Below are 21,394 nucleotides of genomic sequence, written 5' to 3' on the forward strand. Positions count from 1 at the left end.
ACCAAAGATTTGGATTTTGGGTCGGCTGAAATGAGCATTTTAATCGGGTTTGTTGAATCTTCCCGTGCGAGTCGATGCTTTCCACCCGTTCAGGACATGGCGTGGGATCATCTGCAGGCGGATTCAAACACAGACAGACTCCTCAGCTGCCAGCCTGAACACCAGCTTCTGAAATTGATTCATAAATGAATGTCGCCTCGCAGCCTCGGGAGGCAGCGGCTGAACTCTGGAGGGGATTTACATATTAGTCTAATAGAAATGAATGAGGCATCAGCGACCGCAGAGCGCTATCCATCATCTCTGCTGACACCGCGAGCTGGAGGAGGGACTCGGCCTTGTTAGACTGTCACATGTGTGATAATAACGCCATAATGGCGAGCTGTGGAGATGTGATGTGGTGTCATCGGGAGGAAGAGGGAGGTGGAGGTCGGAGCCGAGAGTCTCCTTCACGTCAGAGTGCCTCTGCTGTCAGAGCCGTAATTGAGCGCCATTGGCCCGCTCGTCACTTTCCATATCGTCACGGTGATCGTTTGGGCGGCGGCTGACCGCACAGAACGCTGGTGGCTCGAGATGAACCAGTAGAAGAAGAAGACTTCCTGTGCGGAGTGAATTAACTGTGGCGCCTGATCTGGTTCAACCTTTACCTTAAAAAAATGAAAACTAAAGGTACATGTTTTGTTTTTCTGGAGCTTTTAACCACATGTCATGGTTTTCCTCTGCAGATGGAGTTTGATGACCACCTGAGTATCTCCATGGCGACTGAGCGAGCGCCACCTGCTGGGGGAGACCTGAGTGTGGTTGAAAATGCAGGTAAGTGGATCCTGAGTGAAGCAGTGAAACCTTAATGCTCAGTGAATGATGAAATATCACAAACAACAGATGGAAAAAAAACAGCAAGTGAGCCTTGAGTGAAGGAAATCACCTGGTAACAGGTCCACTGTGTCACCTGTTCTAACGAGTTCATATGGTCAAGTTAGCAACGATCAATATGAAACGTCCTGTTAGACTTTCAAAATAAAGCTCGCTGAGACACATTCCAGCTGACGCTCGCTGTGACTAAGTTAACTACGTTCCATCCTGTAAAGAGGTGGAGCGTGGGTGGAGCTGAGGTGGCTGAATGACACCTGGCTCGCTGTCACTCAAAGCGGCCGTGACCGTAATTACTCAGAACTTAAAGCCTTAATATCGTTTAAATGATCGATATAAAAATTCACCTTCGTCCAGGTGTTTCCTTCGTAACGGCTGGAAACATGTTTCTGCTGCTGTGACGCTGGTCATTTTCATATGAAGGTACTTCCTGTGTGCATTGCATTGTGGGAGAGTCGTGTAAAGACCTGAGTGTCTACCTGAGACGTCACAGCTTTCTGCAGGTTATATTGGGCCAGTTTGTGCTTTTATTAGAGGAAGGTAGAGAGATCACAGGAAATGAAGGGAATGATGTGCAGCGAAGGTCTTTGATCAGTTTTGAACTGGGGGACTCTGGTTCATGGTCTTAGCTTCAACCGCAGACCACCAGACACCCACACTCTGCTCTGCACCTGCTTTAGCTCTGAATGTGACTGATTATCCACTAAATGTCTTTCTGTGATGTGTTTTGAAGAAGATTTTCACGCCACATGAACTGAAACCAAGAGAAATCAGGAAAATGACCGTCAGACAGCACCGTCTCTGATGGATCTGTTCACTTCCTGCGCCGCCCGCCACACTTTAAGGCACTCGATGTTTCAGAGAAGTCAACGTTTTCCACCAGCAGAGTTTGATAAACGTCCTAAATGTATATAACAGGTGTCGAATTCCTCCACACGCTCGTCATCTTCACCTCTGACCTCTGCTGAAGACCTGGTGGCCAGAGATGAACATGCCGAACCACAGTTACCTGAGTGGTTATTTTAAAAAAGACAACCTGCTGCAAAACGTTACTCTAACACCATCCTGTTTGGGGTTTACTTCCACTACATCTCCATGATTTCTACCTAGAATTACATTTATAATCCATGCACTTATTGGCACCGTGCTGAAACCCGTCTTTCATCTTCCTCCCTCCGTTATCTCCATCAATAAATGAAGGTGCTGCTAATGCACAATCTTTGCAAGTCTTATCTCCACCTCTTGTTCGGGGCCTGGTTGGATTTCACAGCCCGGGGCTATTTTCTCTCCCACTTCACATCTCTGAGAGAATAAGGAATTCCGTTGGCAGAAGCAATCACAAACTCCAGATCAAACGTATCCTCGGCTGAATTCCCTGACAGACTAAAATCATTTGTTCCTCTCGCTGACGCCGAGCGCCGCGTCCCCGGAACCTCTCGCTCCTCTCAGCTGCTTTGTTTTATGTGGTTTCGGCGGCGGCGTCCTCTGGGCCGTTCTGTCAGAGCTAATATTGAAGTACACGCCGGCTAACGGCGGCGGCAGCAGCCGCTCTGCACACGTCTAGCCTTTTCCCCTCCTGTTAGCGTCCTTTTTCATCAGCCTCCGAGCGAGGATTTACATTATGTCAAGCTCGCTCTCGCCGGCGAGGTAAGACGAGGTCAGGGGGAGTTATTTCAAAGCCGCCTTGAAAGAGGTCGTGCAAAGTCTTAATGTGTGGCAGTCTGACATTCAGCAAGAAAGGTTTGAGGAAAGTGCGTCGTCGGCAAAGACCGCAGGAACGTGGCTTCAAAGGCAAAAGTTTTGTCGTTGAATTATTGAAGCGATCAACACTCGAACATCTGCAGGAAGCAACGGAGGGACGGACGGATGGAAAGTAATATTTACTCCGTTACAACGAGAAGCAGGAGACGACGGCACGCTGCTGCTCTTCACGTTTGAATGTAGAGTTTTTTATCTGGATCAGTTTTAAAGACTGGCGCTGAGACGGTCTCTCCAGAAAAATGACATCAGTCCACCTGCAGCTACTGATTTCAGCTTTGATTAATCTGATCGGTTGTTTGGTCTCAAACACATCAGAAAATAGTCCAAACAAGAGCTCAACCAGCAGCCAAAGATACTCAGCTTACCGTCACATGTTTTTCATTTTGTACTTGATCATTTTTATGATTAGCTTTGCGGCTCTCGACTTACGATTTAATCACCTTTGACAACGAGCTCAGTGTGATGTGAAGTGTTTGTTAGCAGCGAAGCAGGACGCGGTGTGACGTGGCTTCGTCATAGTGCTGCGACACCTCGTCGGGCGGAGTGAACACGAGGGTCGTCAAACCTTCACCTTTATTTCCTGCCAACAGTCCGTGTTGACTTCACGTTACCGTGAACACGCTTCACCAAGCACTTCTTCTTTTAATGACCTTTACCTCATCGTACCCGAGCTTCCAAACCCGAACCGGATCAGGCAGGTCAGGAAACAGATCAGAAAAGTTTGCTTTTTAAAGGCTGAAGCATATTTTAAGGACTCAAACATCAGAATGAAGAACGACACAAACAGTGATTGTTTAAAAAAATCAATGTCAACTTTGTATTTCTTTAAAAATGTACAAATGATATTTACATTCAACCAGCACGACAAACTGGTACAATGATGTCCAAAAGAGAACAGTTCAATCCTCCTGGTGTCTCCGTGCCCCGGCTCGTAATTTAGCCTCAAATCAAGCCTCTGATGCTCGACACCGAGACGTCACAGTTAATCTCAGCAGCAGTGCGGCAATCAAACGTCGGCTCGCTGAGGACGCCGACTGTAAACTGTCCTCCAGCAGAAAGGAGCAACGTGATATCGAAGTTCAGCTCAAGTAGTTCGCAGTGTAAAACAAGTTGGTGATGGTACATTCCAAACACGTCGGTCTCTGATAACGACCTGGTTGAATTTACACACTTTAGATGTAATCACATGCCCAACATGCATCTGTGTTGGCTGAGCCAGGCACTTAGGCTGATCTTACTGCAGACCTGCACAACAACTGTTGTTTACGTCATGTTTACTACCGAAGGCAAAAAAACCCAAAAGTATGGCTTTTCAAAAGGATAGAAAATGGGCATTTTAAACAATGAAATAATGAGACTGTACAAGAAAACAAGAGCCGCCTTTTTGGCACACAATCACATCAATCTGACGTTTGTTGAGCATCAGGAGTTCAAACGTTCTGCAAACACGTTCGAGCCGAAGTGCACCTACGACATCAAGTCCAGGAACTTGCTCTCTTCTGCCAGAGCAGTCAGCAGCGAGCTCATGTCCCCGATGGCCATGTTCCCCGTTGCCACCGGCACGGCGGGCAACGTGACTGAGTTCCTGGGCGTCGTCAGGCGAGAGGAACTCTGGGACAAGCTCTGGAGCAAGCCTGGACTCAAGGTTCCAGACATGAGGCTGGAGTGATCCCCGTCGTCCAGCATGCTGTTAAAGTCTATCTGCGCCTGCTCCGGTGCTGCGTTGCAGTCTAAAGTTCTGGACGCCTGGTTGTCGCCTGAACTGGGAGACACGGCATCGTTTTTGAAAGGAGGAATGTCCACGACAGGAGAAACAGGATGGTCAAAGTTCCCGTTGGGCTCAAAAACTTGAATCTGCCCTATGTAGTACAAGGCGTTGTCATCAGAGCTACAGTGAAGTCCTAAACCAACACCACTGGGTAATCTGGAGGCAACTTCCGAGTTAGCATTATTTGGGTGCCTTGTTTGCAGAATCACCTTTGGCCCTGAAAGGTGCCTGTTTACAGATTTAGGTGCAGTTGGTGGCCTCGGCTGGAGATGGCTCTGATTCCCAGTTTGCAAGGGATTCTGGGAGGTCATGTTACAGTTCTGCTGATCTGAAATCATGATAGGTCCATCACAGTCCTCAGTTTTAACTTGCACAGGCTGAAATCCAGCATCAGCAAAGTGCATGTCAATAGTGTCCATGTCTACCGGCTCCTGTTTGCACATGGGGCTTTGCATGAGTGTTGCGCTGTTCATACACGGTGGATAAGTGGTGTTACCGTTCTTATCGTAGGGACGGATGCCTTCATTGAACCTGTACTGAGAGCTCATTCCCTCATTGAGATTGGACGACTGCTGGAACCTCTGCTGCTGGAGGCAGTTTGTTCCTGGTTCAGTATTCAGCTGTTTGAATCTCTGCTGCGTTGTGTGAACGACGTTTTCAATCGCCCGCTGGTCAGAGCTCAGATTGTTGGGAAAAGATCCAAAGTTCTGGTTTTGCTGGAGGACAGCCAGGTTCCCTCTGACCTGTAGTTTGGAGACGTGTTGGCTGGCATCCATGAGACCCCGAGAGACTTTGTTCCACTGAACATGTACGTTGGCCTTGCTGTCACTCGGTGAAGATGGATACCTGCGTTGTTGCTGCCCTGGACTCGCGCTGGAGGCCAAAACCCGACCTGACAAGTTAATGTTGGTATTCACGATGGCTGTCCCTTGCTGATAGTTTGCCTGCTGCTGGAGACTGGGGGGTCCTTGGAAAACTTGTTGATTGGTTGGCACTGTGTTGGTTGTGTCTCTGTTGTCATCGCTGAGGTCAGGCAGCAGCAGGTCTTCCTCAGGGATGTCACCCGCTATCATCTCCATGGTGAAGTTCTCTGAGATGCTGGGAGGCCTCAGGCTGTAAGGGTAGCGGTGGGGACTACCATTTGATCTCAGGCAGCCTTGCTGGGGTAATTGTTGGCGATCTGCTGAAGGAGGTGGGTGGGGCTGCATGGTCACACCTCCGCTCAGCGTGCCCATGCTGTTGTAGCGTTGCATTTGTGGCTGGCTGAGATGATCTGTGGCCACGCGTCTCACAGGGTCACTGGCTCTGCGGGGGATGTTAGATGGCACCTCGTGGGGCATCAGACTCCGCGTGGTGTAGCTGCTGTACTGTCTCGAAGGTACTTTGTTGGTGGTGGAGGATTCTTGGGAGTCGCCATACAGGGTTGTGTGGGACTTCAGACACATTTGATCCATATATGGAAGAGGTGTAGGCGGTGCACCTCCAATGGCAGCGGCATATTTCGCCTTCAGGCGGTAGTGCTGGGCTGGGGTCAGGCTGAGAGGGCTAGGTAAGCCCCTTCCTCCGTACCCGCCTGCTCCTCCGCTGCTTCCCCCACACTGGCTGGCCTGACTGGAGCGACGGGAGATGTCGGCAGAGATGGGATCATAGGAGTCGGCAGAGCTCAGGTTGTTTGGGCGGTTGGCACCGAACTGTGAGGTCTGGCTTGAGCGCCGACTTGAGTAGCAAGGGGAGATGCCTGAGGAGCGGCGGCTGAGGGTGTACACTGAGCTCAGGGTACTGGAGGTGCTGTCACGGCGCTCTGAAAGATTTTCCAGCAGAGTCGTTTTACCAGAGCTCGGATCACCAAAGCAAGAACCAGGGAAGGACACCGGACCACCACCCATACTTGGACTCTCCAGGAGGGACCCTGTGAATGAACAGATGAACATGTTGGACACTTGATTTCTCATCAGTTTCAGGCTGCTGTTTTTAGCATTGCGCAGCATTTAGCACTTAGCTAACGAGGAATATTAGCAGCTAAAGAGTCAAGAGTTGGTGGAGACCAAACCAGGGCTAAAAGGAGAGTGAATGTTGGTTAGCTTCTTATATTCAGAGCTAGTTGTGGAGTTCTTCTGCCTCCTAGTGGTCAGAAATTCAATGAACGCAGCCGTTTTCTATCATCCTGCCTTTCTCTCTACTCACCACTTGCTGGTATGGGTGGGAGCTTGGTGCCGAGGGCCAGGGCCGTTGGGTGGCTGGCCCACCGACACGAGTCCCTCACGGTCTTCAGCTTCTCCCTCTTCAGATGCTCCAGGCGCTGGCTGGTGCCGAGCTGCTTTCGGAAGTGGAGACCCACCGCTGCGACCCCGCCGGTGGAATCTTCACAGCCCAAGGACTCCACGAAGGGCAGGTCGTCCAGGGTGCTGAGGTCCCCCAGGCTTCCCCCGCTGTGCGCCGCCATTTCTACTCCACTGTCATTGTTGGTGGCGCTGCCAAGTGGTGATGGTTCGCTGCTACATGATGACTGACCGCCAGGGCTGGACTGATACATCTGGACCGAGTGATGGATGGAAAGAAGATAAAAACGAGCGTGAGTGAAGCAGAAAAGAAAAACAGTTTTTCTCAGCAGAACAAAAGTGGAACAGAGGCTAACATGGCACGAAGAACAGTGAATCATTGAATCTTTTATCCTCCCCCAGCTTAATTGTAAATAATGAGTGTTTTCTGGGATGGGGTGAAGAGGTGGGGGCGCACCACAGATTACAGGCCGTCTTAGTCTGTCTGTGAATTAGAAATGGGCAGGATGAAAGGCTGCTTGAGGCCGAGCCAGAGCGCCAGACCAATCATCACAAGATGTGATCACGTTTCTGTCTTCACAAACTGGAGTGGAGGGTGGGGGCGTGTTGAACACGGAGGTGAGTGAGAATCTCTGCTGCTTCAGTTTTACACAGAAAAGCCTGCGAGCTTTTCTCTCCTTCACCTGCACAAATGCACCGTTACAACCAGAAATCATCTGCTTTCTCATATCTTTGACGAGCGTTATGAGGCTCATGATTTCTCTGCAGCAGTAAACATGATCTCTTTCTGTTGTCATGGTTATGTGCATCGCTGTGAATTAGCCCTGACCTGCCTCGGTTCAGACTCATATATTCGCTGTCTTGATCACAGCTTGATCGTCGGCTCTGTTTGCACAGAGGGCCAAAACCAATTCCCAGTGTTTGAATATTAATCCTGCGGCGGCTTTTATCACGTCCGGGCTCTGACGTGTGTTGATAGGTCTGCACTGTGGGTTTAAAGTGCCGGTGTGAAGGATAGGTGACGTACGCGGTGTCCTGGATGACATGCAGTGTGAGAGCGTTACAGGAAACCGCATCCTGCTGCAGCTGATGATGAAATGAAAGAGATCAGTTTGATTCCAAAAGTGTTTTAAGCAGTAACCCGGTCAGTGGTTCATAGTAATGGTAGTAATGGTACCCCACTGTGAACTGATGTGTCCAGCTGTGTTGCAGCCGGCTCAGTCTCTGCACAAAGGGGTCGGTTTTTCTCATGTTTTGGAATTAAACTGTTCATTGGGTGGAGCGAAGACGGCAGCAGATGGTGTGAAAGATGGCATGATAAGCCACAGGTGAGCTCACCTTAGCAAAGTCTGTCCGTTAGGAAAGTCAGAAGAGGGAGAGAAAGTCAAGCAGTGGAAAGGTGAGGGTTAGTAGTGCAGTTAGTAGACAGCTCTAACAACCTGTTCCCTGCACAGCTGCAGTAGTTCAGTATATTGAGCAGGAACAGCCACACAGCGCTGGATCGCCTGCTTCTGGATTGTTTCTTACCACAGAGTTTTCCGCCTTGATGGATTTGACGTGCAGGTAGTCCTCCCTGCCTCTGGGGGGGCTGTTGTCTGATATCTTGTCCTCCCTCTGGAGTCTCTCTCTGTTGGCCGTCTCGTTCTCGCCGTTCTCCCTGGGCGCCGGCGGCCTCGGCGGCAGCTCGCCGCGCTGCTTCTTGGTGACGTGGGCCTCCGGGCCGTGGACCGTCTTCACGTGCTTCCTGAGAGAGCTGGGGTCTGTGTAGCGCTTCGTACAGCCGGGGATCTTACATACGTAGGGTTTCTGCGGGAACACAGAAATACAGAGACGGATCACAGTTTAAATTAGAGACGGACGTCAGAATGATCTCTGAGGTGCAGACATTTCTGAGCGATGATGCTGAAGGTGATGCTGCAGTAGACATGATGCACGCAACGATGGAAACTGATCAGTCACCGCAAAACAACAGGAAGTGATCCTGATTAGCATCGAGTTAGATTTGGTCTGCATACAGTCGGCGTGCAGGTGTGTGTGTGATGAATAAGTAGCAAGGTTTCTGAAACGCTGCCAGGTTTCATTTCCTACTCGCTGTCTGCAGGTGGTCCCACTCTGCCGGGCGGGAGGGGGGGCAGTGAGCATGATTCACCCTAATGCATTGTGGGCCATTGTGCTCATTATGTCTACACCTCATTATTTACTCACAATCGTCCGCCGACACACACAGGCGTACAGCGGCAACTCGAGCGTCGCGGCCCGCGCCTGGAAACAGTGTCAGGGTCGCATGTGAGTCCTGATTCCTGAGGGGTCTCTGCGAGCCAGCCTTTGTGAAGTCTGAGTGCGTGAGGAGGACGGAGGCGTACCTCGTTGGAGTGCGTCCGGTTCTGGTGTTTGGCTCGGTCCGAGGCATTGGAGAAAGCTTTGTTGCATCCTTCGTGCTCGCAGACGTACGGTTTCTCGCCGGTGTGCGAGCGCAGGTGAGTTTTGAGGTTCTCCAGACGGGAGTAGGCCTTCGCACAGCCCTCGAACTGCAGTGGAACAGAGAAGAAGACCGGTTAGCCTGCTAGCTTGGTAGCCTGTTAGCTGTTTGTTTGTGACACGTTAAAATCATGCGGAGAAGGAAACTTCCTGACAGACAGAAGCTTCAGTAGCTCCAGTCTGCTTCAAGTCCTGGTTTCAGTCCTTCACAGCTGGACTACGTGAAAACTGAAGACCTCGATACACTTCGCACAGCTGAGACAAATGAATTAAAAATATGCAGCAGGATCATTTCTTTAATGTCTTATTGTTTTCAGAGACAAAGCCGCAGATGAAGCAGCTGCTGTAAGATTAATGTGTTTTTATAATCTGCGATGAGTAGAAGAAGAAAGAAATCTTCAATCCTGCCATCCCAGGGGCGTGTGTGTGTGTGTGTGTGTGTGTTTAGACAGCGTGAGCTGGCGCCCTCCGGGGGCCCGACGGGGTCCGCCGAGGCCCGCGTGGGCGCCGAGGCCATCCGTTACCCACCGTGCACTTGTGTGGTTTCTCCCCCGTGTGTCGGCGCATGTGAACCACCAGCATGTACTGAGCTTTGAAGGGCTTCTGCTCCCGCGAACAGTCGTCCCAGCGGCACACGAACTCCTTCTTCTCTCCGTGGATGTGGTCGTTATTGATGTGCTGTGGGACACACACACACACACACACACACACACACACAAATGAGGCTTTTCTGGAGAGCCGTCCGCTAAGAGGCTCTCATGTCGTCCTGCGCCGGATTTCTCCGCACAGATCCATCTTACCGCTTTAAATCTCAAAGGATCCGCAGCAGAGAAAACCACTAACGAGGAGCGCAGATTCTTCATCAGACCGAAATCCAAACATTACACACAGCTCGCTTTTATCGCGTTTAAGCTCTTCATCTCTCTGTCAACCTCGACATGATATTGTGATCTCGATTCGTCGTAATATTGTGTCGCATCATCAAATTCAGTCATCTTCCTCCATCCTCTTCCTCTTTCCTTCCTCTGTGTAATTATTTTTAAAGGGTTGTTGAACATCTGCTTTTATTCACTTCCTCTCTGACAGTGAGACGTTCACTTCACAAAGCCGGACTCAGGCTGTGCTTAGCTTAGCTTAGCTTAGCTTAGCTTAGCTTAGCTTAGAGACTGGAAACAGGTGGAAACAGCTAGCCCAGCTCTGTCCATAGTTACAGGTCTGAAGCTGTCTTCAAACACGGGTTGTGTTGGAGACGATTTGGTCATGAGTGGAATCTTTCAGGGTTTCTGGCGACAGAAACAGATTCCTTCATGTTTATCTTTAAATCTGAAAACCAGCGGAGCTCCGCCAAGCCGAGGGCAGGAAGTCACCGAGTCGATGGGAAATGTGGTCTTCGTTTGGAGGAAACAATGGCGGCGAGCAGCCCTGCTGGTCACGACCTCGACCACAGTCTCGTTTGTTTACAGGAATCAAAGCATCGTCAGAGTGAACGGCGACGGCGGCGAGGCGACGGCGAGCTGCTTCGTGAGAGACGGACAGAAGAATAAAGTTTAATGAATGATGGACGGCAGCCCCCCGGCAGGCCCCCCAGCCCCTCTCTAATCCCTCACCCCGCTCCCTCTTCTCTCTGCTTCACTGCAGCTGTGGAATGTTTCAGACTCTTTAACCAGGACTCTGCTCGCCGTGACGACGGTTTGACGAAGGTCCGAACGAGCAGACAGAGGATTCAGGATCCTCAAGTCCAGCTCAGCCTGGACCTTTGGATCAGTTACAGGAAGTGAAGGTAGAGCGAGAGCCCGGACTTTGAGGTTTCTTTATTTTCGGAGGATTAAATCTTGTGTACCTGGCGACAGATTCCTCAGGTGTTTCTGAGTTGTTTCACACACACACACACACACACACACACACACACACACACACACACACACACACTCACGTGGACCAGCTGGTCTTGTGTGTCGTACTCCTTGCTGCAGGCCTCCCAGTGGCAGTTGGTCTCGTAAACGGCCTCCGGCTCCTGCTTGCATTCGTCTCGGTCCGCGTCGTCCTTCAGGTCCAGCAGGCTGCCGTGCCGGTTCTGTGGAGAACCAGATCAAACGGTTCTAGGTTCTAATATGTGCTTCCCTGGACCGCAACAACGCCGAGGGTGTGTGTGCAGCATGTGGGAGCGTTTAGTGGCTGAAACCCAGCTGTTAGGAGTCGTTCTCAGCTGCGTGTTCGTGTCTTTTACCTGATGTGAACGCAGGAGACTTAAATTACAGAAGACACACGAGTCCATCGAGCTTCACTCGAGTTAAAGAGGCAGGAAGCCTCCACCACAAACACACACGTGAGCTGTGTTTACAGCCGCCGCCGCCGCCGCCGCCACGTCCCTTTAATCAGGCAGCGTGAACCTTCACGAAGCACACACACACAAGCCGCAACGTGATCTTTGTGTGTCAGCGAGCGTCGGCAGGGTCACATCTCAGAACATCCTCTCGCTTTTTAAAAGTGTCCACAAACACCTAAAACGTCCCCGAAACAGGCTCCACTGTCCAAAAACATGTCCCACTTTCAAAAATGTCCCCATCAAGTCTCTAAATGTCCCCAACAAGTCTCTAAATGTCCCCCTGACATTCCAAACGTGTCCTTCCTGTGCACGTCAGCGCTCAAACGTCCTCCTCATGCTCAGTGTCTGAACTCAGATTGTCCTCAAACAGGAGAACACATGCATGAGACCACGAGACAGACCCTGACACAGCTTGTCCCACCCGGCTTCCTGCACACACACACACACACACACACACACACACACACAACGTGCTGACTGCAGCATGTTTGTCTGCCCCACGCACGCTATCTTCATCAATTCTGGTGGCCCCAAGACGACGGCGCGCACCGCCGTCCCCATGCATCAAGCCCAAAGCTGCCTCGCGATCGGAGAGGAGCCGCAAATTTGTCAAAAGGACGAGAAAAAGGCTCCTCAGATGACAATAAAGCCCCACCAATATTTCATGAAAATGAAGCGCTCGGCACAGTTTACAGGCCGGGGGGAGAGGCCCAACGGCGCAGCCCAGCTCTTATCCTCGCCACTTTTTCCTTCTCCCAGACGCCTTTTAGAAGGGGGTCACCACGAGCCCTGCACTGGACCAGCACGACAAACGGGGGTCAATCGTCCTAAAGGTTCCATCTGCTTCCCAAAAACGCTCTCCAGAACGTCTGGATGGAGCTTAGATGTACCTGCCTCCGACCTGGAAGGTTTTTAAAGTCCTGATATTAGGACCCTGCGATGCCCCTCAGGTGGACCCTGCTGCACCAGACCACGTCTCTGCAGGTGGAACCCCGAAACTCCGCCCTGTCTAAAAACACATTTTTATTCCGGTCTCCACGTCTCTGTCGTGTTGTTTCTGACTGTTTTTAACCAAAATGTCCTCACAAATCAAAACTGTCCTCTCCTTAGACAGAAATCTGACTTTGAAGCTTTCAAATGTCCTCACTTTCCAACTATGTCCCAAATATCCAACAGACATGTCTTCTCTTTTGCAGAAATGTCCTAACTTCCCAAAAGTCCCCCTGACTTCAGAAACATGTCCTCACACGCTGTGCAAAACGTCCACACACTGTCTCGTTGTCTTCATCAGCCAGAGTCAGTCATTAAAAACTGTATTTTGGACAGAAAAATCGTGAGTTCAGTCGTTGTTTGTTTTTCGTACCGGTGAACCAGGAGACAGCGGCCTCGGCCCCTCTGCTTCGGTCTTGACCTTTGACCTTTTGCTGATCATGGGGTCAACCGTGCTGCTGACCGCCGAGTCGCCGCTGAGGTTCTGAGAGGAGGAAGGAGATTCAGTGTGAAAATATATAAAAATATTTCATCGTTTGGCCAAAGTATCCACCTGATGGAGACGCTGATGTCAGACGTCGACTTAATATCCAGCTGCAGCCTCAGAGACACTGTTAGCCTTTGTTAGCATGTTAGCATTTCTGTCCCAGCATGCATTGCGCCTGGGTTAATAATTAAGCTTATTTTATCTGATATAAAAAAATGCAAGACACACAAAGAATTTCTGTTTTTGTCCATGATGAGGAATCAGGTGACTTCAGCCAAAACCATCATATCTAAAGTCCTGGACCTGGTCCTGGTCCTGATGTGTGCTAACAGGAGCTGGATTGATCCGTGCTCCGTAGATTTTAGAGAAAAACATTCAGAGAAAAGTTTCACGTTCTTTTTTCTGTTCTTCAGGACCAGAAACATGTCGGCTTACCTTGGACGACAGCTCGCTGTTGTGGGCGGAGGCGGGCAGGGAGGAGAGGCCGAGGCCCGGCTGGCGGGCGGAGAAGGCGGGCGGAGGCTGCACGAGAGGCGGAGTGTGGCCGAAGGCGCTGAGCCCTCGCTGCTGGGAGAGCAGCTGCTGGTAGGCCATGGGGTTGATGGGATGAGGGAAGGGGAAGGACGGGCTGCAAGGAGCAAAGAAGATCAGATCCACATCAGATCCACATCAGATCCACATCGGATCCACATCGGTCCTGCATGCACACGTTACTGCTGTTTGATTTAATGAGGGAGGACGTGGAAGAATGAAGCAGTAGATGAGGAAGGAAGAGAGGGAAGGAAGGGAAGAGATGGCAAATAAGTAAGAATTGTGTCGGAGAAAGAAAGCAAGAGGTAGGAAGCAACACAAGGAGGTAGGAAAGGAAAGAAGGAAGAAGGGAAACTAAAAAAAGTTGAGAAAGAAAGGAGGTGGCAGGAAGCAAAGTAGGAGATATGGGAATGAAAGGAGGCTAGGAAAGGAAACTAGGTGGCAGGCAAGGAAGTGCAAAGTTAAAAAACAAATGATGGAGTTAGGAAAGGAAACAGATGAGGATGTTGGACAGGAAAAAAAAAGAGTGTGTGTGCTGCTGTTCAGGTGAGTCACCTGAGGCCTCCGACCGACAGGTGTCCGTAGGAGCTGCTGGCCGCCGAGCTGGAGCGCGAGTTGTTGATGTAGGCGACCAGCGAGTTGGGCGAGGTGCGGATCATCGTCTGGAGGTCGATGCTGGCGTCCGACAGCGGCGAGATGGACAGAGCTCGCTTCCTGCTCAGCCGGGGCGTCAGCCTGGGGCTGGAGAACCGCGACACTGCGGACACACAGGTGAGCCGACAGGTGAGTTAAACAGGAAGCTTCATATCTGTGGACAGTTTGGAGCGATGAGCTTTGAGCCGCAGCCAATCAGAGTGACACCTGGTGATTTACCTGCTTCTTAAAGGTTGAGCGCTGCTCGTTCAAAGCAGCTGTGTGATTCGCTGAAGCTGCCGCGCGGTCTGCCCGGTCTGAATGTAACGGAGGTGATAAATGCTGCGCGTCCTCCACCCTGACGTCTTTGCTCCCTGTGAGACTCTAAATACTCTCAATCTAAACGAATGATTCCTGAGATGTAGCGAGTCACTCCTCGCCTCCCGTGTCGCTCGCTGTGTCGGGACGGAGGCGGCGGAGGGCCGTCGGCTCGCTCGGCGTGATTGATGCCGCCGTAGCCTCCCCACGACACCCGAACCCCGCGGACGCAGAACAACCCCATCAATGAGATTGACTCACGGCCAATACAGTCGGCAGTTTGTTCGGCGATGGAAGCTGCGCCTGGCCGAGGATGTTCGCTTTGACGTCTGATCCTCACAGGAAACACAGCTTCAGCTTGTTTGAATCATTTTCTGGTGATTCGTGTCGCTTGGAAGGCCGCAAGACCGACTCGCCTCACAATTGTCATAATTATCGTATCGATATCTGATGTAGAATATAGACTGAAACCTGATTTTAGCGTGAGCAGCCTGTGTGAAGCCTGAGAGGCGAAGCTCAGGGATTAAAAAGTCCAGAATGATTGAAGGAAATAAAACCTTTAAGGACTCAATAACAGACAAAGACTTGATAAACTGTCAGAGTCTTCAGTTTCTGGTGTCTGTATGGAAGCCGGTGGCGCTCTGACATCTGCCCACATGTGGCGACCCCATTAAGATTCAGACATAACTAATCAATCTTCCCACAATAATTCCCCGTAATTACTTCAGATAAACATCACGCGGTCCGGGTTGCGCTTCACGATGCTAAATGAGGGCAATTTACAGAGAATTGATTTCAACTGCGAGGAAATGTATGCAGAGCGATCTGATCGATCGCTCTGAAATGTAAATTCAGACAAAGACACAAACTGAAACTCCGCAGAGAGAAAACTCTGAACTTCCTGTTTGTCGCTGTGAAATAAAACAGCGAATGGTCACATGTAAGAAGCTGGAGCCAGATGTGTTTGGTGTCTTTGCTTCATAACTGACTGAAATTAACATTTTATTGACAATCAATCAGTCAACTAATTGATTCAGCTCTCAGCGTCTCAACTAAACAGCCACTTTTGGTGATTTTTGGGAGCCTGTAACACGTTTTTTCATTTTACTTTTAATGATCTAAGCTAATTTTAGCTTCGTTAGCTAGATGCACTGCTGCAGCCTCCAGAAGGTGTGTGTGGTTGGTGTTTCAAAGCTAATGTTGCTACTTCGGTCTGCACGTCAGATCACCCTAAAAAGGGGCTTTTCCCCTCAAAGATCTGCCATGAATATCAAATGAACATGAGTGTGGCGCTGTTCCACAGTTGGTGGCAGTCACGTGCAAAGAAATGAAGTAGTGCACCAGCAAAAGAGACGAAGAAGAAGACAGAGACGGCTCGACGGCATGGATGGAAATGCAGGTTTTAGAATATTAAGGAGGGTTTTATGAGGAAACGTGGACCTTCACCTCCACCAAAATGCCTGTCTGTAGACGCTCCTCCAGGTCGCCGGGCATCTGGCGTGGATCAGAGTCTCACTTCCTGTCTCAGAAAAGCGGCGGGCCCGACGTTCAGCCTCCTCCAGCGAGGAGCGAATCTCCCCGACCGATCAATTGTGCTTGTTTGTCTTAATGACGCGGCTAAAAGGTTGTTTCTAAGAACGTCCTGCAGGACAAATAACGGCGCTGAGAGCCTGGGGGAGGAGGGGAGGCGTCTCCATCCTGGGACACGTGGACTCTGAATGATGAGCGAGCAGACCCACAGAAGAGAAAAACATCAACTGGCGTTCCTCGAGGGACGTCTCAGCTCGGGAGGTTTATTACCAAACACATTACCGTTCGGGGGGGGCTGGTGTCACGGGACGCTAATTTGGACATTTAACCAGCTAAAGTTGAGACGCAGCTCGGGTTGACGGCGGCGGCGCGGCCGGGGGAGGGGGGCGGGGGCCGAGGATCAGGTGTGTTTTTCGGTTCGCGGTGACGGCGGCGGCTCGTTCAGGAGCGGCAGCCGTATTCATCTCTGTTACTTCCTCTCACCTCTGGGGAGATGTGTTTATTAATGTGCCACTTCCCCTGATAAATGGACCAATGGAAAAGCCCGGCTCGACTCGCTCGCCAGCCCTCTGCTCCCCCTCCTCCCTCCATCGTGATTTATATCCGCCACTGAGTGTGTGTGTGTGTGAGTGTGTGTGTGTGACTGGACTGTTTGAATCCAGAGGGTTGCTGGGAAAGACGGCGACAGGAAGTGCTCTGCCTCTGCTCTTGAGCACGGCATTAAAGCAACAGGCTGGCGTCTTCTTCTCTTCCTGAGCGGAGAACAACCTAACACACGCCGCGGCCGGCGAGGGAGGTGATGTTCCTGCTCGCCGCCACATCCAGCAGTCTCTCTGAGCGAGTTTGTTTTGGCCTCGGCGTCTGCACAGCGTTCAGGGCGGCTGGAGACGACGTTCTGACAGCTTTAGCGAGCCCGGCTGGACGGCTTCACGCTGTTGGCGGCCTGCCAGCGGCCTCCGACACCACAACACGGCGGGCTGAGCCTGCAGTGACGATTTTTTTTTATTTAAACTTTTTGCGTTCTGAAGGAGCTGAAAGTTTCAGCCGTCCAGGTAAATTACTCTGAAACGTTAATGCAGCATTTCTACTGTTCACCTCGCCATCACCACGACAACAGACGCCACCATGATAGATTACAAACAGCCAATCAGCCTTTAAATTCAAGTTCATTCAAAATCCAGTTCTGAGGACCAGACCAACAGTAAGTGCCACTTCATCGGAGCGTGCGGCGGTGAGGGAACTCCCCTCGCCTCCCCCTCAGAGTGTGGAGGAGAAGCTATGGCGCCCACGAGACTCCAGAACAACGTGACTCTCTGGAGAAACATGGCCGACTCCCTCCCTCCCTCCACGCTGGAGCGGGAGGTGCGGCTGGCATCACGCCGCCTCGCTCGCCTGGCGTGACGATCTCTGGAGTTCATCATGAGGAGTTCCCCTCCGCCATCGCTCTCACTCTCAGACATGGCTTCCCTTTTAAGGCGCAGAGCGGGGCGCCGGATCAAAGCGGGCATTTATCCCGTGAAATACACCCGCTGCGACGCCGTAACGAGCCCGGGCACCGGTCGCGTCACCGCCGACAATAAGTCCTCCGTGTTTATGGAAAAGTGCTGGCTCAGGGTCAGCGGGGAGGAACGCTGCGCCGCCACCTGAAGGCCCCCGGCCGTTTGAAGCTGTTTGACATGAAAAATGTATACAAGCCTGTTTTATTGATGCTCCTCTCCTGTGATCTTTGTTTCATCATCCACCTGGGCTCGACGCCCCGACAGGAATTTCATTCTCCTTAATCAGTGTCGGCTCATTGGCCGGAGCGGGGTGGGCTGCAGGGAGGGGGGCCCCCTGACTGCAGGACACGGTGGCTTCATGGGAAGTACACCCGTCCTGACGCCCACCTCCCTCTCAATCATAATGAGCACGTGTTGTGGAGCTGTGACTCGCTTTCAGACGGTTATTTTCAGTTTTATCAGCGACTTCATCGACGCGTTTTGATGAAATACTGAATTCAAAGAGCAGTTTTGTGGTTTTTGTGGCCTGAAAAATGTCACCGAGAACGATGCAAAGCGAATATTTCCCTTTTTTTGTCCGTACAGTGAAGCTGGTTAGTGGACTAATTGATTATTCTGTCAACAAACAATGAATTGGCAACGTCATCAATGTCTTTTTTCAAGCAAACATTTCATTTCTGTGTGTCAGATCGTTTTTATAGACGCAATGATTCATCGATCAATCAAGAAATAATCAGCAAATTGATCCTAAAAGAATTGTTTGAGATAAATGTTTTTACAGGGATCATCCCGGGAAAAACATCTCAGTCTGAAGCTCATCTGACTTCATGCAGAACGTTTAACATCACTGAAACGATTCCTGGATGGAAAAAACATCTCAATCAACTGTTTTTAAAAAAACTGTTGCAAAAATGCCCCGAACCACTCGGCATCAGCTGTTTCCAGCTGCTCAAACGTCACGATTTCATGTCATCTGTGATTGTAAATGGATTTTTTTGTGTGTTTTAAACAGCTTTCAGCAAGAAAAGACATTTAAAAAGCATCATTTATAAACAAAACAACAAATAGCTTCGTGGAGAACTCGGCAGATTCATTGATTGAAGCTCAACTTTGAATGTGTCATCAAAACACACTCAAACCGTCAAGCTGCAGTCATGTATTTTTTAGCCACTAGGGGGCAGAATCGCCACACACCTCTGACACGTCTCAACCATTTAAAGCTACTGTGATAAACTCGTTAGCAAACGCTGAACCACGATGGTTCGTGTGGAGTCGTGTTTGTGTCTCTTTCAGCTCTGTTTTTGGTCTCCACCAGCTCCTGAGGGAAACATCTGGCTCTTTAGCTGCTAAATGCTAACTGTCTGCGGTTTGGTGCTGAGCAGGTGGTCTACCCCCCCCAATTGGTTCCCAGAGTTACTCACCATCGATGGGGGTGATGTAGTCAGACAGGTGAGCCCCCGCGGCGGACCCGGCCCCCTGCATGAGCAGCTCGCTGTAGGGGCTCCGGTGGCTGGCCATCAGGTGGTAATACTCGGCTGGGCTGGCTCCCGGAGGAGGGGGAGGGAGCCCGAACAGGCCGCGCTCCTTTAAATGCTCATGGGCCACTGAGGAGGACAGAGGGGGGGGGGGTCAGCGGGTGAAGCAGTGAATAACTTAACGGGAGGCGAGGGGTGAATTCCTGCTCTGTCCCAGCTCACGCTGAGGAGATCTCTGAATGGAGCGAGGGGCCGGCAGGGCGGGGTCCGCGATGTGCAGCGGCCCGTGGAGGTGCTCCCGCCCCACCCCCTCCTCCAGGCCTCAGGTCTCTGCTCTAAAAACTCTGCTGGAGGGGGAAAAGGACTCAGAAGATTTGGAATATTTTAGTATTTTATAAAATCATCTCAGGAAACATTTGACTTCAAACTCGTTAGCTTCTAAGCCGTTAACATCTGCAGCCACTAAACAGCGTTCAAAGTGTCAGAGCCAATCAGAGTTCGATATGAATCGCTCCCCCTCCCTCTCCTGAGGACGCCGGTCCGCAGACCAAACGCCCCTCACCCTGTGGTTAAGTGATCTTTCAGACCACGTTAGGACTCTCCAGCTAAAGGGCAGCAGACGGGGCTGACGTAGCTGGAGGAGCTGCCCTCGTTCCCGCCTCGCAGGGTCGCGTTTCCGCCTTAAAAGCTCCTGACTGACCAGGGAAGAGGGAGATGAACACCAGAGATGTGGAGGACATGTGTTCGTGTAGTTAAAAAGTGAAACGCGACGTTTAACGAGCACATGCTAATTCAAAAACCAAAGCTCCAGGTGATGACTGGACGTTATCCTAACCTACATGTCAGATGTGGAAGGTTTATGGGGAAAAAAGAAAGGTCACCTGGAACACACAGAAGCCTCCTCTCCAAACCAAACGTCGACTTTCGCTGAGATATTTGCATTCCTGTACGTTTTCCTTTCGCGCGGCTTCATCACGGCCAGATCTCGGCCGCCGCGGCCGCTTATTCCGCTTTAAAAGCGTCGCCACATTAGCGCTGACAGACTGTAAAAGAAGATTTATATGCAGCGCCGCCGCCGCGCTCCAATCTGTTACTGTAATTCAGCTCTGAGGAAAGAGTTGTCATCGCGTCCTGCTCTTTTCGGGGGGGGGGGTTGGCTGTTTGCCAGCACTGTTTTTTTTTCTTCCACCAACCTCCACAGATGTTTTTAAGGGCCCCCTCTCGCTATCAGAGCGCCTGGAAACGCAGGTCAAGGTTTCCACAGCGCAGGTCAGCGTGCAACCAGCAGTCGCTTCATTCAGCTCTCACACTGCAGAGCATCAGCCCCCCCTCCAGCAGCAATGATTTAAGAATAATATAATAATGTATTTACTTTATTCTAAAACGATTTCCCACCGTTTGAAGTTCCATCACATCATGTGTTTCATTATTTAAAGCAGCCAATGAGAGTGCAGCAAATGTTCACACACACACACAACCACATTCATGCAGCTTCGAGCCCTCTTCAACCCGATCAGAGCGAAGCGGATGTGTCATGTGTCATGTGACGGTCTCTGAGGACTCACGGTCGGCAGGGCTCAGTCCTCGGGCCGCTGAGATCATGGACAGGGTGGGGCTGCCGTGCACGGAGCGCAGGTAGTGCTCCATGTGGGGGCTGACGTACGGGTGAGGCGGGCTGAACGGAGAGTCGCCGGTCGCCACGGCGGCGGGAGAAAGGCGGATCAGGGAGATGTCGGAGATGACGGGGCTGCCGGCCAGACCTGGGGGGCTGGAGGAGAGGAAAGAAACACACCTGTGAGTGATTCCGGCCATGTTTCACATACGTGCACATAAATGTGAGCAAGTGATTAAAAAGTTATTTGTTCTAGACTAGAAAAGAAATATGATCCAGATCCCAACCAACTAGTCCGTCCCTCATTACTGTCCTACTTCCTGTCTGTGCTCTCGGCTCATTGGTTCCTGCTGAAGATGTAAATCTTTAAAAACACCTCACAAATCTCAAGTTTCATTTGCTGCTCGCTGCTGTTTTCATCATGGGGGACTACTTTCAGCGGCGGATGGATCCACACTGTGTGCTGCAGCAGGACGGTGTGTGTGTGTGTGTGTGTGAGTGTGTGTGTGTGTGTGTGTGTGTGTGTGTGTGTGTGTGTGTGTCTGTGTGTGTGTGTGTGTGTGTGTTCATCAGACAGATAACCTGTTTATAGTAAACATCCTGACGCTGGACTTCCTGCACACCTTGAAGACTGAGGATCTGCTTTCAGGTGCTGGAAACCGGCTTTGAACACCTCCACACTCGGCAAACCGGTCTCGAGTAATCCATCTGCAAACCTGATCCTCTGAGCCCCCCCCACCCCCCCCGTGTGTCCACAGACTGAGAGTGAGATCACGTCTGACGCGGTTCCTCAATCCGCCGTTTGATCTGACGACTGAAGGACGGGGTGAGAGCGAGGTC

The 21,394-nt window shown here is 51.0% G+C and overlaps 1 protein-coding gene across 1 annotated transcript in view; it reads right to left on the minus strand.

The window, feature by feature from the left end:
* Nucleotides 1-3,963: 3,963 nt before the first annotated feature.
* Nucleotides 3,964-21,394, minus strand: part of LOC121627588 (zinc finger protein GLI2-like) — a 45,302-nt gene continuing 27,871 nt past the window's right edge. Inside the window, exons 3-13 of the mRNA XM_041966554.1 lie at nt 20,508-20,710; nt 18,889-19,071; nt 14,043-14,244; nt 13,392-13,584; nt 12,843-12,953; nt 11,087-11,227; nt 9,682-9,831; nt 9,039-9,203; nt 8,203-8,481; nt 6,581-6,929; nt 3,964-6,305 (exon numbers count right to left, since the gene is read on the minus strand). Of these exons, the coding sequence (XP_041822488.1) occupies nt 4,096-6,305; nt 6,581-6,929; nt 8,203-8,481; nt 9,039-9,203; nt 9,682-9,831; nt 11,087-11,227; nt 12,843-12,953; nt 13,392-13,584; nt 14,043-14,244; nt 18,889-19,071; nt 20,508-20,710 (4,186 nt within the window). The 3' untranslated portion in view covers nt 3,964-4,095. The remainder of the gene's footprint in view (nt 6,306-6,580; nt 6,930-8,202; nt 8,482-9,038; nt 9,204-9,681; nt 9,832-11,086; nt 11,228-12,842; nt 12,954-13,391; nt 13,585-14,042; nt 14,245-18,888; nt 19,072-20,507; nt 20,711-21,394) is intronic.

This window comes from Chelmon rostratus, chromosome 24 (genome assembly GCF_017976325.1).
Source record: "Chelmon rostratus isolate fCheRos1 chromosome 24, fCheRos1.pri, whole genome shotgun sequence".
Classification (NCBI taxonomy): Eukaryota; Metazoa; Chordata; class Actinopteri; order Chaetodontiformes; family Chaetodontidae; genus Chelmon; species Chelmon rostratus.